Here is a 19,222-nt window from a genome sequence, read left to right as displayed (position 1 = left end):
ATAGCACTATAATTTATGGTTAAAGACCTGGGTAGCAAAGAGAGCTACCTCTCAAATTCTTGTGATCCAAACATCAAAAATGATATTTTAGATTTTCATAGTTAATATTTATAATATTGTTTTCTTATTTTATAATTTTTCTATCACATAATTTTTAAAAGACAAATTTCATTAGAAATTGTAGAAAAATACTCTCTTCAGTGGTAATAGATTTTTAATTTTATAATGGAAGAAGAAAATACTAGTCTTCTTCCTCAAATTCTGTCCAAGTTACCATATGCAAAATCTTTTTAAAACAAAGCATGCCTAAGCCGGGCGCGGTGGCTCAAGCCTGTAATCCCAGCACTTTGGGAGGCCGAGGCGGGTGGATCACGAGGTCAAGAGATCGAGACCATCCTGGTCAACATGGTGAAACCCCGTCTCTACTAAAAATACAAAAAATTAGCTGGGCGTGGTGGCACGTGCCTGTAATCCCAGCTACTCAGGAGGCTGAGGCAGGAGAATTGCCTGAACCCAGGAGGCGGAGGTTGCGGTGAGCCGAGATCGCGCCATTGCACTCCAGCCTGGGTAACAAGAGCGAAACTCCGCCTCAAAAAAAAAAAAAAAAAAAAACAAAGCATGCCTATAAAGGCTTTTGTAGGTGGGAACCTGAGGGTCTAAATGTTTCCTCTTTTTCTATGCAGCTGGGGAAAAATTAATTTATCCATATTTATATTAGGTATTATGTTTGGTTGTTAGTAACAGTGGCATAAAGAAAATATTTTATTTTTCATTCACATAGAAGAAATCTAGAGGTAATCTGAATTGATATGATGTTTTCTTGGTCATCAGGGACACATGACCCTGACACAGGAGTTGCATTTTTCTATTCTGTCATTCCTGACACATGACTTGCATCCTTAAGTTTGTCTCATGGCCATTATTGTAGCTCATACTCCATCACCATGTTGGTATTGTAGACGGAAAGCAGTAGGAAGGGGAAAACCATAAACAGAGCACATGCTACCAATCTCTTGCCCTTGAGGAGCCTTCTTGGCTGTCCATGCTACCTAACCTTTTCTGCTTATATTTTATTAGCTAACTAGTCATGGCCACACACCCCTTTCTAAAGGAAGCTAGGAAATAGAGTTTTCAAAACTGTGTATCTTGCTTCCCTCAGCAAAATTAGAGTTCTGTTACTAAGAAAGAAGAAGAAATGGAAAAGTTGGGAGGCATTTCCCACGTTTAGTATCTGCTATACACCTGTAACAGAATAAACCATATATTGGGGACAAACTTGGTAATGAGGTATAAATTTTTCTCATGATGGTGTTAAGTTCCTTTTTTAAAAAGATAATATTTTAAAGCTGTCTACCTAAAGAAAATTTAGCTTTCATTCCAAACACCTAGAACAATTAGATTAGTAACAGTTGTGTAGATTTTACTGAAATGTATCAAATGTGCTTGTAGGACTGTGAGGTTCATGAGAAAGAAATGCTGAGTAGTATTCTGAGGGTGCTCATTCTGCTTTTAATTTAAGCAGTTAGTCTTTGCTGCCAGTTTTACTGACAGTTTTCAGAATGGAAGAGTTATAGTTTGAATAGAATGACTGGCTTGGGAACATTAAGATGACTGGTAAATTACCTGAGTACTCATCATGGAAAGATTTTCATATTTTAATATTCATATGAATCACGGGGTGGAGTGGGCTGTTAAACTGAGATTACTGATTGAGTAGATGTAAGGTGGAGCCTGATACTCTGCATTTCTAGCAGTCTTCCAGATGATGCTGATGCTAATGCTAATGTCACAGGCTCAGCTTAGACTATACTTTGAGTAGCAAAGTTCCAGGAAATAATGCTGGGAGGAATACTAAGAGGTTTGTTTCAAATAGGTGCCCATCTTGGGTTTATGCTTGACTGATATTTGTATTCCAGGTTCAGTTGCTTGCTGTCTTGAAGTGGAGCTAGGTGGCCTTCAGGACTTCTTTAAATCAGTGTTTTTATGTTTCTTTGAATTAAAGAGTAAAAGTCCTCAGAGGAGATTCCTTTAGCTCCCTAAAAGGGAGAAGGACTAATAATGTAGAATGATTATCTAGAGGTTTTGAGAAATAAAACCTGGAAGAATTTTAAAAGAAATATATCCTTAGACCATTCAGAACCTCATAATATTCTTGAGACTCTTTTGGTAGTGGCTTGTGTGTATAGTGGAATGCAACTACTTTAGGAGAAGAAAGGCGAAATTGACCTATGATAGCACTTGGAGTCTTGCTTTATAGTATTGATCAAGCTAGAAAAGAGAGAAATAAATAATTTTCTGAGTTATACTATGCTTAGTTTTCTGCATTGATAGACTTTTTTTCCCCCTTTTTGCTAATGATACCAGAATTCCTGGAGAGAATTCTCTCTGGACAGAGTCTTTGTATTATGAATATTTAATCTCAAACTTTCCCTCTCTGGATATAACTGAAATCATATAGTGAGACAGATTACATCTCTATTTAATTGCCATTTAATAATTATTTAGCCTTTCCTGATTGTAATGTGATTTGTTTTTACTCTAAAATGCTTTGGGCATTTTAGCTAAGGTTAGCAAAATGCATTGAAAATATGTTTTTGAAAAAACTTCTATATAATTCTTTGTTTTTAAAAGCAGTGTATTAAGAAGTATCATATAATGTTTAAGTGGTATATTCTTAAATGGATGAATTTTTTAAACTGTTAACTTTTATTTGTTTCAGTGTCCGTGAATGAGATTTCATTGCTAGTGGATACCACACATTTAAAGCGGTTTGGGTTATGGAAAAGTAAGGATGATGATCATAGTAAAAGGAGCCATGCTATTCTTTTCTTCTGGGTCTCTTCGGATTATCTTCAAGAGATTCAGACCCAATTAGAACATTCTGCATTAAGCCAGCAATGTGAGTGTAATGATTTCTAAATTTCAGGATAACTTGAAACATCCTATCAATAGTTTTTCTCCAAAATAAGTTAATAGAATGTTATTTCAGTGACTTGAAATTAATTTAATTTAGTTAAAATAATTTTACTCCTTAATTTTAGGATAGATTATTTAATTCACATAATTTCTCCTTCTAGTTGTATTCAACCAATAAAAATTCTCATCTAAAATAAAAATAACTTAAAAAACTTAAATGTTGTTCACCTTGAAAATAATAAGTTCTTTGAAATAAAAAAAAGAAATGTCCTAACTTTTAGTCATTTATCATCTTTTAGTACCTTCCCTCCTTTCTTTCTTTTCATTTGAGACAGTCTTAATCTCTTGCCTGGGCTACAGTGCAGTGGCATGTTCATAGCTCGCTACAGCCTCAAACCCCTGGGCTCATGTGATGTTCCTGCCTCAGCTTCCCAAGTAGCTGGGACTATGGGGGCACAGCACCATGCCTGGCAATTTCTGTTCTCTTTTTCTTTTTTAAATTTTATTATTATCCTTTAAGTTCTAGGGTACATGTGCAGAATGTGCAGGTTTGTTACATGGTTATACACGTGCCATGGTGGTTTGCTGCATCCGTCAACCTGTCATCTACATTAGGTATTTCTCCTATGCTATCCCTTCCCTATACCCCCCAGCCCCCAACAGGCCCCGATGTGTAATGTTCCCTTCCCTGTGTCCATGTGTTCTGGTTGTTCAACTCCCTCTTATGAGTGAGAACATGCAGTGTTTGATTTTCTGTTCTTGTGTTAGTTTGCTGAGAATGATGGTTTCCAGCTTCATCCATGTCCCTGCAAGGGTCATGAATGCATCCTTTTTTATGGTTGCATAGTATTCCATGGCGTATATGTGCCACATTTTCTTTATCCAGTCTGTCATAGATGGGCATTTGGGTTGGCTCCAAGTCTTTGCTATTATGAACAATGCCACAATAAACATATGTGTGCATGTGTCTTTATAGTAGAATGATTTATAATACCTTGGGTATATACTCAGTAATGGGATTGCTGGGTCAAATGATATTTCTGGTTCTATATACTTGAGGAATTGCCACACCATCTTCCACAATAGTTGAACTAATTTACACTCCCACCAACAGTGTAAAAGCATTCTTATTTCTCCACATCCTCTCCAGCATCTTATGTTTCCGTACTTTGTAATGATCGCCATTCTATGAAATGGTATCTCATAGAATGTGCTTTAGATTTGCATTTCTCTAATGACCACTGATGAGGGTTTTTTCATATGTTTGTTGGCTCCATAAATGTCTTCTTTTGAGAAGTGTCTGTTCATATCTTTTGCCCACTTTTGGATGGGTTTTTTTTTCTTGTAAAGTTGTTTAATAAATTCCTTGTAGATTCTGGATATTAGCCCTTTGTCAGATGGATAGATTGCAAACATTTTCTCCCATTCTGTAGGTTGCCTATTCACTCTGATGATAGTTTCTTTTGCTGTGCAGAAGCTCTTTAGTTTAATTAGGTCCTGTTTGTCAATTTTAGCTTTTGTTGCCGTTGCTTTTGGTGTTTTACTCATGAGGTCTCTGCCCATGCCTATGTGCTGATTGGTATTGCCTAGGTTTTCTTCTAGGGTTTTTATGGTTTTACATCTTACATTTAAGTCTTTAATCCATTTTGAGTTAATTTTTGTATAATGTGTAAGGAAGGGAACCAGTTTCAGCTTTCTGCGTATGTCTAGCCACTTTTCCCAACACCATTTATTGAATAGGGAATTCTTTCCCCATTGCTTATTTTTGTCAGGTTTGTCAAAGATCAGATGGTTGTAGATTTGAGGTGTTATTTATGAGGCCTCTGTTGTGTTCCATTGGTCTATATCTTTGTTTTGGTACCGGTACCATGCTGTTTTGGTTACTGTAGCCTTGTAGTATAGTTTGAAGTCAGGTAGTATGATGCCTCCAGCTTTGTTCTTTTTGCTTAGGATTGTCTTGGCTATGCAGACTCTTTTTTGGTTCCATATGAAATTTAAAGTAGTTTTTTCCAATTTTGTGAAGAAAGTAGATGGCAGCTTGATGGGCTTAGCATTGAATCTGTAAATTACTTTGGGCAGTATGGTCCTGTCCCTTCCTGTCCCTTCCCCTTCCGACCCTTCCCGTCCCTTCCCATTCTAGCCCTTCCCGTCTCGGCCCTTCCTGTGCCATCCATTCCCATCCCTGCCCTTCCTGTCCCATCCTGTCCCGTCCCGTCCCGTCCCGTCCCATCCCGTCCCTTCTTTGTAGAGATGGGGTCTCAATATGTTCCTCAGGCTGGTCTCAAACTTCTGGCTTTGAGCTATCCTCCTGCCTTGGCCTTCCAAAGTTTTAGTATTATAGACATGAGCCACTGTGCCTGGCCAACTACCTTTCTTACGAATTTCTTGCCTTTGATAGTTTCTTGCTATAATTAACCGTGACAGAATTAGCAGCAAAGTTAAATAAAATATAGAAGTCTTTGCCTTGAGCCTTTTAGTTTCTAAAAAGTGAAATTCAGTTTACTTATAAGATTGGGTTGAATACTTTTCCATATTCACCTATAACACTTATCTTCATAATATACATCTGGAGATGTTTTTCAACTTTCTTTAGTCTCCACCTCCTAAAGGAGTCATGTTTAGAATGGTATCAATCAAATTAGTAAGGTTCTTTCTTACCTGTTTGATCTATCCTTTTCCTACTCTACTGCACAGTAAAGATGTTAAGTAGTGAACTAAATTTTATAACTTTAAAATGTGTTACTTTTCTGACCTAATTACTTCTAGTAGGAAGATTTATGATTAAACAGCAGAGAAGGTGGGGAAAGTAGAAGTAGCCATTTATAAGCATTATGTGGGGAAAGAATGTCTTTTGAGATCACCATTGAAATGACTGAGGAGAAAATGCAGAAGGTGTTTAATTGGAATACTTCCCTAGTTGATAGAGTTGATTCATAAAGGAGGTTAGAGAAAAATAGTTATCACTTAATTATTCATTCACTTATACAAATTCATTAACAAATGTTTTCTATGACTTACTAAATGCCAGGCACTGGAGGTATAGCATCAGTACTGTTGTGACATTTTAGTGCAGTAGAACAGGAGCCCACCAGTTGTGAGTTTTGGTTCTGGATTACTAATGGCCTGATTTGGGGATATTAATTTGCCTTGATTAATACCTAAAATACAAAATTCTTTGGGTTATATTCCAACCTTACTACTATTAATAATTAAATTATTTTTGTTATAATCCTCTTGAAAAATATTATTGATAAAAATAATTTTTTCCTTTTGCAGCAAAATCTAGTGAATTCATTTTCCTTGAACTACACAATCCTGTTTCACAAAGAGAAGAATTGAAGTTGAAAGATATTATGATGGAAATAAGTACCATCAGTGGAGAATTAGAGCTCTCTTACCCATTGTCTTGGGTTCAGGCATTTCCTTTGTTTCAGAACCTCTCTTCAAAAGAAAGTTCTTTTATTCATTATTACTGCGCTTCAACTTGTTCTCTCCCTGCTGGTGCTGCTGTTGCTGAAGAAATGAAGCTGAATCCAGTATCTCAGGTCAGCACATCATTAATAGGATTGGCAGAGAAGGGGGAGATTCAGAAAAGACGTATTCATTGATATGAGGCTACTTTCCAATGCTACGTTTTGTGAAAAGGGCACAGGAACCAACCCAAAAGAATTCCCAGTGCCAAAGCTGAAACAATTTGGTAAACAAAATCAATAATGACAGCATGGGATTGTAACCAGATAAAAAAGTATGCGTCTGTGTTGATATAAATAGATAATTGAGTTAGCAAATGAATGAATAAATAATATGTGATGGGTAAGGGACAATTATTTTTCAGAGAAAAATCCAATTAATAAATGAAAAGGAATATGGGAAACAAAACCGTCAGTACAACACTATGTTTATGATGATTGCAGTCAAACTCCACTGACAGAGGCTAAATTAATGAGTTGCAAATTTAAGTAGAAACAAAATATATACATAATCTTAGAGTCTGTAGCCTAAAATATATTCTAATTACACAAAGTAGTAACTTTTGCAGTGGAGAAGCCTTGTAGATATCACTTTAACCCAGTTATCAAAATGAACATCACCAGTAATAAGACCTACTGACATAACACATCCCTTCATATCATGCACTGAGAAGGTACCCCATGACTTCTGTGGTATTTTTTCTAATAATATGTAATCTTAATATAATTATGAGAAAAATGAGACAAGTCCAGTTACAAAATAATTGACCAGTACTCTTTAGAAGTATCAAGGGCATGAAAAAGAAGGAAGGAGTAAGGAATTGTAGGATCCTGTAACAGAAAAAGGATATTAATGGAAAAGCTAGTGAAGTCAGAATAAAGTCTGTAGCTTAGTTAATGGTATTATACCAATGTTAATTTTTTAGTTTTGGTCATTGTATTATGGTTGTATATGATAAGATTAGGGGAATTTGGACAAGATTGATTTTTTGCAACTCTTCCATAAGTCTAAAATTATCTTGAAAACAATAGTAAGTTTAAAATGCTATGTTTATTTTTATAGGAGGTTGGTAATATACATGTAGCTTGTATATCTCTGCCAATAGTTCTAGAAAGAAAAGAATTTATTAAGCTATGGCATCCTCATATACACACATGTGCACACGAATTTGACCTGGGGCGAATCTTTTATTCAAAAGGCCTATAGAAAGCCACATTAGTGTTAAAGTATAAGACCTCATCTCTTTCTTTATGCATAATATTGTAAAAATTTTGCATTCTAACTATATTGTATACATAAATTTATAGATTTTCCATTTAATAATGGAATTACATTATTATAAATGTAGCCTCTTAATTTTTAATTTTATTTCTTCCTGTTACCTTTTTTGATCGTTTTGAACAGCAAAATTGTTATATTCTTCTTTAATTCTGTAGTTCATATCTGGGTATAGTACTTCAAGTTAATCTTTGACCATTGTTCGCCTAGTATCTTTTGATCACAAGTATTATTTTGGTTTGGTTATATCTATAGAAAATCTAAAACTATAGCTATAACTCATAGGGATATTTAAAGTCACATTTTCTCTAACAAATCTAGGTTTTGACTTTGTTCTTTAGAGAGTTAGGATGTTTGAAACACTTTTCCTTGCCACTTTCTTTCAGCCCTCAAATACAGATGCAGCCCAGCCTACTTACACCTTCCTGCAGAAGCAAAGCAGTGGTTGCTACTCCCTTTCTATTACATCTAATCCAGATGAAGAATGGCGAGAAGTCAGGCACGCTGGACCTGTCCAGAAGTGTGTACTGCCATAGCTTGTCTGTAGTAGCTAGGCATATTAGTAGTTTTTATTCATGTTGCTGCTTTTTACTAGTTTACCTTTTGAAATGTTTTAAGTTTTACTTTCATGCTGATAGTTAATAATGGACATAAGTTTTTTTTTTCTAAAGGAAATTATGAGGAAGTTAAAAAAATTTATTAAGAAAAAAATCGTTGCCATTTTTCTTACCTTTATGTCAGTAAGACATAAATGGCAGCCAAAGTGTCCTATTTGGTAAGATTAAAGTGTTCATTGAAAATATTTGAATAGCAGTGTATGATTTTAAAACATCTACATTCTTTATCTGAACATATGATAGGGAAAATGAAATTGCTTACTAAAGCATGCTTCAGTTTAAGGTACTTGGGAGTTTGTTACAAGTTCCCTTTCAGAAATTGCTTCTTTGTTCATATTTCATCTGTGTCTTCTCATGATGCTAAGGCAGAATATAGAGTCTGTGCATTTAATGGATGATTTCTGTACCTCCATGTGATTCTATTTCTTTGTTTTGAAAAAAGACACTTGAAAAAATAGGACAGGAAAATAGCCAATAAGATAGAAACTATCATATTAGCACTTTAAATTTAGAGTTTTCTTTTTTGATTTAGGTGCCATGATACTAAAATTAAATCAGTGTGGATGACTCTTATCCTCTTGAACCTTTCTGGTGCAAGAAGTACATATATATACCTTCATTACTGACTACATTTGTTCATTGAGTACTGCTTTACCTATTCTAAGATTATAGCCAGGAATTCACAACTAGTCTTATTTCTAAGCTTTAAGAGAGATCGCCAGCGGAAAGATGACTAATTAGCTGAACTCTCTTCTCTGCTACTTTCTGGTTGTGGTAAAATTATTTGTTTCCTTTACGGTCTCTTGAGTTTTACGTGGCAGACACTTTACTATAGGGAGACTTGCCTCCTGAGCTCCCGTGTTATTTCTTTTTTGCCCAGCTGCTGGTACACATTAGCCACCACAGAGTACAGTTTTGACTGCTGGCTTTTCTGGAAGGAAGGGAACTAGTCTTGAGGATTCAAACGTAGAAAGCGCAGAAAGGAAAAGCTACATTTTATTACATGAGTTTATTTAAAGTTAAAAATTATGGAGAAGAGAAACCTCTTCTGTGGTATTGTAACTGATTGTGAGATAAAACCTATTGATTAGAGATAAAACCTATTGATTAGACAAATGGTGAGACTAATTCAGATAGCAGTCTGTTGAGACTAGCCCACATGGGAAGCATTGTAAAAGAAAAGATAATACTCAATGGGAGTATATAATTAGTAGCTTGTGAGAATAAAAGAAGGAAAATATGATTGTTTATCCCCTGTCAAATGTTTTTTACCTTACAGATTTAAGGTACAGAATACTACTGCCCAGTAATTGTTTCATACAAGAATCTCTGGGATAATAGGATTTTCAATGTCGATATATTTTAACTCTCCTTTTACTTTTAAGGTTGATCGTATATCCTCCACCCCCTACTAAGGGGGGACTGGGAGTAACTAATGAAGATCTGGAGTGTTTAGAAGAAGGAGAGTTTCTTAATGATGTAATCATTGATTTTTACCTTAAGTAAGTACAATGATAAATGAGCCTATATGTTTTACAGGTCTTACTGAGAAACTTAAAATAAATGTCTTTATCTCTGAATTATTTTAACTCCTGGTAAAAGTAACCTGCCAAGATTTCAGATTTGGAAAATTTTTGCTTACCAAGGTTTTCTAGAATTAACGAATTCAGTTTCATTCCTTTACTTACTGTGGGCACTATATGGTTAAGAAAAGCTACTGCTTTTTTGCTTTTTTAGTTTTTGTTTGTTTTTGATATAAATTTCTTTAACTATTATAATGGTGAAAGAAGTTACTTACACATTATTTTGGAAACTGAAAAGCATCAGCTCTATTTAGATATCTGTTGTATCTTTAAGAACAGTAAGATTTAAGTATCATTTAAAAAATCCCTATCACTTAATTTTTCCCTCAACTTTTTGTATAGCCAAAGCTGCAGGAATTGGTATGAAGACTTTTAAAACTTTATGCAAAGGAAATTTGCTTCTAGCCGTCATTTCGTGCTGTATCTCTAGACCTAGATTTTCAACAATTGGTGGAGATATCTCCTAATTCTTTCACAGATTCCTCCCAAATAAAATTTATTATAATCTTACCTAAGGTTTATTGTTTTTCTAATTATACTAGTAATCTTTATTCCAGTGACTCAGCTCAGAATCCCATGTTATAGTTATAGACATTGTAGATTTAATTTCTAGAAATTCAATTTGGGCCTCTTTTATATCTTCCATGTTTCCTTTTGAATATATGAAATACAGTTATAACTTTTAATATTCTTTTCTGCTAATTCTAACATCTCTGTTAGTTCTGGGTTCAATTGACTGATTTTTCTCTTCATTGTGAGTCATATTTCTTTGCACTTTTGCATGTCTGGTAATTTTTTTATTAGATGCTGGATATTTTTGTATTTATCAAAACGCCTGAATTTTGTTTTGGGACACCGTAAAATTATTTTGAAAAAGTTTGATGCCTTTAAGATTTGTTACATGAGGCCAACGACTTAATCTTACTACTGAAGAAAGACCCTTTTGAGTACTCTACCCAATGTCTCAGGAATTACGAGGTTTCCAGTCTGGCTCGTAGGAACGGGCACCATTCTTGGTCTCTGTGAACACGTGGCGTCATTCTCTCTAACCTTTTTGAGGAGTTCTTGCCCTGCCCCTGGATACTTTCCTCACATGCATTCAGCGATTCATACCCTGCTAAATACTTGAGGAGGACTGTCTGCGGCCGTCTGGAGTTCTCTGTATAGCTCTTTCCTTTCCATTATTCTGCTCTGCAAACTCTAGCTACTCCATTTGTAAAGAAACAGTTGCACCTTTTCAAGCCTGCATGAACTATTAAGAATAGCAGAGTTTTCTAGTTATGAAAGGGTTACTTACTAAGTGATTGAATTATGAGCTTATGTGGAAGGATTGTGTTAGTACAGGAAGGGATTAAGAATTTACAGATGAATCATATCACAGTTATTAACATTTTTCTAGACTTATTTAACAGTGTCATAATGTCACGTTTCTATTTGAGTATATGATTATTTGATTAATGTTTTCTACTCTCACTCTTCTGGATTATAGGCTCTACAGGGGCAGCTCCTTTATCTTCCCCCTCTTCTTTTGTGTCTCTAGCATAAACATGGTATTTGGCACATGTTAGGAATTTGATAAATATCTGTTAATTAAATGAATAAGTAAGTAATTTCTGCTTTACATGATGGAAGGCTAGGTAACTAACCAAACTGAAAGCTGAAGTCAGAGGAAACTGCAAGATTGCTTTGAATCGAAACAGATGAAAAATAAAGATTTCTAGAACACATAAGACGATTGAGGGAAGGACAAGTAAAATCTAAAAATAATTGACTATTTTGGGGTTACCACTTTACAGGTATCTTATATTGGAGAAGGCATCAGATGAACTTGTTGAACGAAGTCACATTTTTAGTAGCTTTTTCTATAAATGCTTGACAAGAAAGGAAAATAATTTAACAGAAGAGAATCCAAATCTTTCGTAAGTTAACCCTCGAATGTACTTAAGTTTTAAGAGAAAATACATTCTTTTTGAATGCTCCTGGTCAAATGGCTTCTTTATAGCATCTCCTAGAGTGGGCAGCACTCCCATGTGTGTAGGTCCTGGGTCTGTTTGCCGTGAGAGCCATTTCCCCTCTTGCCACTGTTTTGCTGCCTGTGACAGGAAGGCTGACACTTGCAGTCCTCATTTAAATTGCAGGTCCCTGGGGGAAATCCCGGGAGTGGGAGGGCAAGGAAGAAAGAAGCTAGTTTATTTCTTCCCTACTCTCTTTGCGTTGGGCAGTGGCCGTATTTCCTCTGAGTCCACCTCTCACAGGACAGACCTCTGTAACTCCAGCTTCCATCTGGAGCTACTACTTCTCTCTGCTCTCTACCCTGCAGGTATAGCAGTTTCCTCCTATGCTAATCTTTGACTGTCTCACTGTCCCCTTTTTTGGCTTTGTGGTTTTTTTTTTTTTTTTTATAATGCTGTAGCCAATTTCCTGCATTACATTCTGTTATATAGGGTTGTTTTGTTTTCCTGATTGGACCCCCAGTGACAGACTATTTAATCAAGCTAATGCAACATTCTATGAAATACCATATTTGCACAGTTTAGCTGATTTTTGCCCAAGTATGTTTTGGTTAATACTAAAACTGTGGAGCAGTGTGTAGGGATAGGCACAAAGAAGGTATTTCTTAGACAGTAGAAACTTGGATAGTTGTTTCAGCATGAGGCATTTCACCCATTTCCCCATGCTTAACAATTTGTGTGATCTATTTGAGTAGACTCATAATAAAATTGAGTTATTGGTTAAAAAGTTAGTGTAAACATTTGTGTACTGCTTTACAGCTTACAACATACATTTATTGACATTATTTCAGTTTTTCCTATCATGACAGTGCCTTTCAATAGGGCATCTAAGCTATATCCCAGTTTTTCAGATAAGGAAGCAGTCTAATAAAGATTAATAAATTTTACTTGAGATGAACAGCTAGTGAATGGCAGAACTGGTTGGTACTTACACCTTTACCTTCTAACTTCTAGTCTAAAGTTTTATTGTATTAGACTGCTTTAAAAAAAATGGCTATGAGAGTTTGTTTCATCTCATTAAAATAATAGGAATAATAAACAAGTTAGAAGAGGATTAATGGATAAACCGCTTGAATTGGATATATCGTTAGAGAAAGAAGGTAGGAATAGGGAGACTAATTAATATTTATTGAGTGCCTGCCAGAAACTAAGACGGTGAGCATAAAGTTATTTGATTCTATAGTATTACTGTCATTGTCTTTATTAATTGAAGCTTAGAGAAGTCAAGTTTTCCAAAGTTGGATATAGCTTTCTGATTTCAAGGTTCAACTCTTTCTGTTGTTCATAGTGTTGTGACTATAGAATTTATGGTCTAAATTGGGATGCTTGTGAGAATAACGGAAGGCTCTGTTAGTGGGTATACTAGGCAACGAGTGTGTATATATTAGGGCTTTTCTAGACAAACTGGGATGTACGGTCAGCTCTATTTTAAGTGGCTTTGTAGGTTTGGAATTTGTCTGATGGACAGATCTGCCGGGATCAATTAAGGAGAAAACTGCAATTTGAAAATATTTTTGATAATCAGGGCTAGTGGAGAGGGATATATGGAAGGGGAATATTTGTTAAATACATTAGATAACATTTCTGATGCCCTCCTGTTCTGTTTTATGTATATAGAATTTAATGATTTGTACCATGCACTTAATCTCATGTTCTATTTTAAGATTATTCAATGTAGAGATTGTGAATTTTGTATACCCACCTTCAAACTAAGAAAATGAAAGTAGATAGATTCTGCTTTATTACTAAGTTATTTTTTTTAAAAAAAAGATGTACCTTATTATTATATACATAATAAAAAGCAAGTTACATGAGTGGCATCCTCTAGGGTACGATGGATAAAATACTAGATACTACACACACACACACACACACACACAAAATGTGTGAATACTAATGCTTGGCCTGTTAAGTATTCACACAATTTGATATATCAGACTAAGCATTAGTCTTTACACAAAGAATCCCTACAAATCAGTTTTTAAAAGTCATCAGAGCAGCAAGAGATACGAATTCGAACGGCCAATAAATGGCCAATGGCCAATAAATCCACAACGAAAGGCTTAAACTGCTAGTGTTGGGAAGCTGCAGACTCCTTACCATGCATTATGAGATCCTGCAAGATCTGACTTCTCTCCTTAAACTCATCTCGTAACATTGTTTCCTCTCGTTTCCATACTTAGGTTCAGCCTACTTCGTTTCCATTTTCAAATATGCTGAACTCTTTCCTATTTTCTGCCTGAAACAACTTATCCTGGCATTTAAATAATTGGTTTCACAGCACGATCTCTAATCATTTGTTTGTTTGCTTCTTCATTTTCGGTTTCTCATTTGAGGCTACCTGAAGTTAGGGACTTTGTCTTATTTTCCACTCTATCCCCAGTGCCTTGCCCAGTGCTTGGAACATAGTAGGAACTAAAAATACGAGATGATAATAGTGCCTATTATTGATTACTGAAAGAACTGTTAAACATTTAGTTGTGGATTTTCTACACAGGAACTGAGAATAAGAGATTATGTTTGGCCTTCATATTTTCCCCAATCCTCCTTGCCTCATTCTACGTCTAATGTATTCTCAATCAAATAAGGTTAGCATAATCAGGAAATCTGCCAAATACCAACATAAACATAAAAACAGATGTCTATCCTTAAGATTTTTAAATAGAAAACAAATTAACAGATTACATACTAGTTGAAAGTAATTGTTTATGGTCATTGTAATGGTTGGGTCCTTCTGAAATAAGAAAATTCAATAAACATGTGACTTTGATTTTTTTATGTAGTCAGTCTTCCGCATAGTGTCTAATTGCTGTCACATCTTTTAGCTCATTCTCGATCTTATGTTACTCCTGGTGTTTACCCATATGGTTTTGGCTAGGTATTATTTAGATAAACAAGATGGGGCAACGATTTCAGTTTCCTATATTACTTGATAAAAATTATATAAGAAAGTAATGGTTTGCTTTTTTTTCTTCAATAAGAGTTTCATCCAAGGGACTGAGCCAGAAGTCACATACCACTTTTATCCCCCCTGTTAAATGTCATTTTATTCCTTCCTAAAACCTTTTTTTTTTTTTTTGACAGCCAAACTTGGTTTTATATCTTTCTTCCTTAACTCCCCTGATTAGGTAAAGAAAAGAAAGTAGTATTTGTACATGTGCAAGCCAACCCTGTTCAAGGTGGCTGTCTTAGATGCTTTAAGAAAGGGATCCCCAACCCTTGGGCTGCAGACTGGTACCAGTCCATGGCCTGTTAGGAACCGGGCAGCACAGCAGGAGGTGAGCAGCAGGTGAGCGAGCATTACCACCTGAGCTCTGCCTCCTGTCAGATCAGTGGCAGCATTAGATTCTCACAGGAGCATGAATCGTATTGTGAGCAGTGCATGCGAGGGATCTAGATTGTGTGCTCCTTGTGAGAATCTAACTAAGGCCTGATGATCTAAGGTGGAACAGTTACATCCCGAAACCATCCCCCCAGCCCTGTCCCTAGAAGAATTGTCTTCTACAGAGTTGGTCCCTGGTGCCAAAAAGGTTGGGGACTACTGCTTCACCATAATTCCTTTGTACCTCTTATGACACATTTTAGTTATTTGTGATAATTTTTTCTGCCGTTATTAGATTATGAATAATCGTAGAGCAGTGTAGGTGAGTTTTATTATTTGTTTTTAGGAACCTAATAAATATTCGTTGAACCTAAGAAGTATTTGTTGAAGAAAGGAAAGATGGATGAGTGATGGGTACATTTAATGTCATCCTGTAAGTTTCCTTTCCTTGTGTATGAAAGGAAGGGAGATGAATTTTATTTTAAAAAATCTGAGAATAAAAGCCTCATTTTTCCTCCTCCATTAAGATTTTTAATTAAATTAACTGATTTTTTTTTTTTTTTTTTTTTTTTTTTTGAGACAGAGTTCCGCTCTTGTTACCCAGGCTGGAGTGCAATGGCGTGATCTTGGCTCACCGCAACCTCCGCCTCCTGGGCTCAGGCAATTCTCCTGCCTCAGCCTCCTGAGTAGCTGGGATTACAGGCACGCGCCACCATGCCCAGCTAATTTTTTGTATTTTTAGTAGAGTCGAGGTTTCACTATGTTGACCAGGATGGTCTCGATCTCTTGACCTCGTGATCCACCTGCCTCGGCCTCCCAAAGTGCTGGGATTACAGGCGTGAGCCACCGCGCCCAGCCAAATTAACTGATTATTTTTTAGAGATAGGGTCTTGCTTCGTTACACAGGCTAGAGTGCACCGGTGTGATCGCAGCCTCAAACTCCTGAGATTAAGCAATTCTCCTGAGTAGCTGGAACTGACTATTGGTGTGTGTCACCATCCTGGCTAATTTTCTTTATATTCTTAGTGACAGGAGTCTCACTAGGTCACCCAGGCTAGCTTTCAACTCCTGATCTCAAGTGATCCTCCCATCTTAGCATCCCAAGTAGCTGGAATCACAGGCATGAGCTACCACACTCAGCCCACTTAGTTTTCAAACCTCCCTAATCACAGATATAACAGTTGGAGAATTCTGTTCAGGTTTGATGGCAGTGTTTTATATCATGCTCAGATGGAGCTAAGCAAAATAAATAGATTTAACTGTGTTTGTACTAAGTTACTGAGCCACTTTTGGAATCTTAAAAAGCATTTAATAAATTCCTGCCTTTTTTCTGTCCATTTAATTATTGGTTATAGTTACTAAATTTAAGAATAACCAGGAGATACTATAAGGGGATATATTTATAATGTATTAGATATGATATATCTTAAAGAAGATGGTTAAACTAAATCTAAGATATTTCAGTATATAAAAATGCCTCTTGAAGTCCTTATGTTAAAAATATTTGATATATCAAATCTATCTTTCATATTCTCAGAATGGCACAGAGAAGACATAAAAGAGTAAGAACTTGGACTCGTCACATCAACATTTTTAATAAAGATTACATCTTTGTACCTGTAAATGAGTCGTAAGTATTTCAGATTATTTAAAAACATGTTGGAAAGAATTCAGAAAAAAATATTTTGTGGTGTTTTTAGATTCAAAATTAGTAAAAATTATGGACACATACATTTCAGGTATTATTTTAATTTTTTTAAATAAAAGTAGCTAAGACAATGAATTCCATATCTTGGATTTTGGTTTGACAATGGTTATGTTGTAAAAGTAGTGAAAAAAATTACAAATGACCACAAGACTATAATGACTGAGACACTGAATTTTTTTTGTTTGGATTTAAGAAAAAATTTTCTAAATAAAAAATAAAAATATTTTTGGGTGAATCTTCAAATACTTAAGAAAACAAACTCTTCAAGCACCAACACGAAAAAGGTAACGCTATGAATCTTACTTATTAAGGCAAATCCTTAATAGGTTAACACTTGTATGAAAGTAAATAAGTGAATTACTCAGATGTTACTCTAAGTAGTGTTACTTATGCCTTCGTAACTCTGGATATTTAATTAGTTTTGGTATGTATTGTCTATATTATAGTGAGATATTATAGTGGAGGTCTTCAAAATTAATATGAAATGTTATGCCCACTTTCTCAAAATGTATCTGTAGAAGATATTCTACATTGTTTGGACTTTGCATGGAATTAAGACTAGTTCTTTTTCAACAGGTCTCACTGGTATCTCGCAGTCATTTGTTTTCCGTGGTTAGAAGAAGTTGTGTATGAAGATTTTCCACAAACTGCATCCGGTCAGTCCCAGGCTCAGCAGTCCCAACATGACAACAAAACAATAGGTGACATCCTTAACGTAGATCGTGTTTTTAATAATGATGACAGTAATATAATGGTTACAGGCAACAAAATGAAAGTAAAGGTAGTATAGTTATTATCATTGAACCTCCTAGCCAGAAGAATTTAAAAAACCTGAAATTTTTTTTTTTTTTTTTTTTTTTTTTGAGACGGAGTTTCGCTCTTGTTACCCAGGCTGGAGTGCAATGGCGCGATCTCGGCTCACCGCAACCTCCGCCTCCTGGGTTCAGGCAATTCTCCTGCCTCAGCCTCCTGAGTAGCTGGGATTACAGGCACGCGCCACCATGCCCAGCTAATGTTTTGCATTTTTTAGTAGAGACGGGGTTTCACCATGTTGACCAGGATGGTCTCCATCTCTTGACCTTGTGATCCACCTACCTCGGCCTCCCAAAGTGCTGGAATTACAGGCGTGAGCCACCGCGCCCAGCCAAAAACCTGAAATTTTAAGATAGCCTCATTATAGACAAAATGTAATTCTGAAGTTGTACTGTTGTATCAAGTTTTATTATAGCACTTAAAATACTAATTATTTTATTATGAAATATTTCAAAAATATACAAATGTATAATTAATATGATCAACATCAGTACCCATTTCATCTGGATTAAGAAATTAAAACTTTTCTAATATAATAATAATCTCCTCTGTGACCACTCCCATTTCTTTCTTTAATCCAGAAGTAACCACTACCCTAAATTTTATGTTTATTTTCATGTATTATTACTATTTCCATTGGCATTTTTTGCTTGTTTTAACTTAAAAAAAATTGACAGGTAAAATTGCACATATTTACTATGTACAACATCCTTTTATTTTTTAAGAGACAGAGTCTTGGTATAGTGCAGTGGCTCCATCATAGCTAACTGTAACCTTGAACCCTGGACTCAAGTGATCCTCCTGATCAGTTAGGACTACAAGGGTGTACCACCATACCTGGCTCATTTTTAATTTTTTTTTCGTAAAGACGGGATCTCACTAAGTTGCCCAGGCGGGTCTGGAACTCCTGGCCTCAAGCAGTCCTCCCACCTCAGGCTCTCAAAGTATTGGAATTACACCACATGTGGCTACAAGATGATGTTTCAAAATATACATTATGGAGTGACAAAATTAATAGATTATAACATTTTAAAAAATACACCAGCTTTGCTAACATGACTAAGAATGTATGCCATAGATCTCCAGGCGTAGCTTGAAATCCCCCATTTTTATTTAATGTAATTTCTTGTAGACTATTAATTTGGCTAGGTAATATAGGATCTTTTGTAATTCTTCTATGAGTTTTCCTACAAGCCAAAATCTAAAGTAAATAAGCCTACTTTCTTTAAGAAAAATAACAAAATTAAATGTTTTATAACTGTAGTCTAAACAGTAAGCCAAATGAAAAATAGCCATTACTATTAATACTGGCCAAAACCTACATGGGGAAAAAGATAAACTGATGAAGCAACTGATTATGTTTAATTAGCTTGAAACGTCTTACGACTCAAATATGTACTTTCGCAAAACTCTGTGGTCATAGTTAGAAGCACCAGTATTAGGCAAATTAACTACCTTCTGCATTAAACAGCAGACATTTTGATGAATGAGCTGTCTTTGAA

General features: G+C 35.5%; 1 protein-coding gene across 17 annotated transcripts in view; it reads left to right on the top strand.

The window, feature by feature from the left end:
• SENP7 (SUMO specific peptidase 7) overlaps positions 1 to 19,222 on the top strand; it is a 216,935-nt gene that overhangs the window by 190,409 nt on the left and 7,304 nt on the right. For 14 of the 17 annotated variants that reach the window (XR_012518700.1, XM_074403585.1, XM_074403582.1 and 11 more), the window contains 7 exons: positions 2,720 to 2,899; positions 6,193 to 6,461; positions 8,052 to 8,185; positions 9,668 to 9,784; positions 11,662 to 11,784; positions 16,737 to 16,829; positions 17,484 to 17,608. Coding sequence is in view for 15 of the 17 variants with exons in the window: in XM_074403585.1 (XP_074259686.1) it covers positions 2,720 to 2,899; positions 6,193 to 6,461; positions 8,052 to 8,185; positions 9,668 to 9,784; positions 11,662 to 11,784; positions 16,737 to 16,829; positions 17,484 to 17,608 (1,041 nt within the window). In the remaining 2 variants the exon portion in view is untranslated. The remainder of the gene's footprint in view (positions 1 to 2,719; positions 2,900 to 6,192; positions 6,462 to 8,051; positions 8,186 to 9,667; positions 9,785 to 11,661; positions 11,785 to 16,736; positions 16,830 to 17,483; positions 17,609 to 19,222) is intronic. The other 3 variants (XR_012518701.1, XM_074403577.1, XM_074403579.1) reach the window with 2 other exon arrangements.

The sequence above is a fragment of the Saimiri boliviensis genome, chromosome 8, assembly GCF_048565385.1.
Source record: "Saimiri boliviensis isolate mSaiBol1 chromosome 8, mSaiBol1.pri, whole genome shotgun sequence".
Taxonomy (NCBI): Eukaryota; Metazoa; Chordata; class Mammalia; order Primates; family Cebidae; genus Saimiri; species Saimiri boliviensis.
The sequence above is the reverse complement of the archived record's forward strand: the minus strand, read 5'-3'. Positions and strand labels throughout refer to the sequence as shown.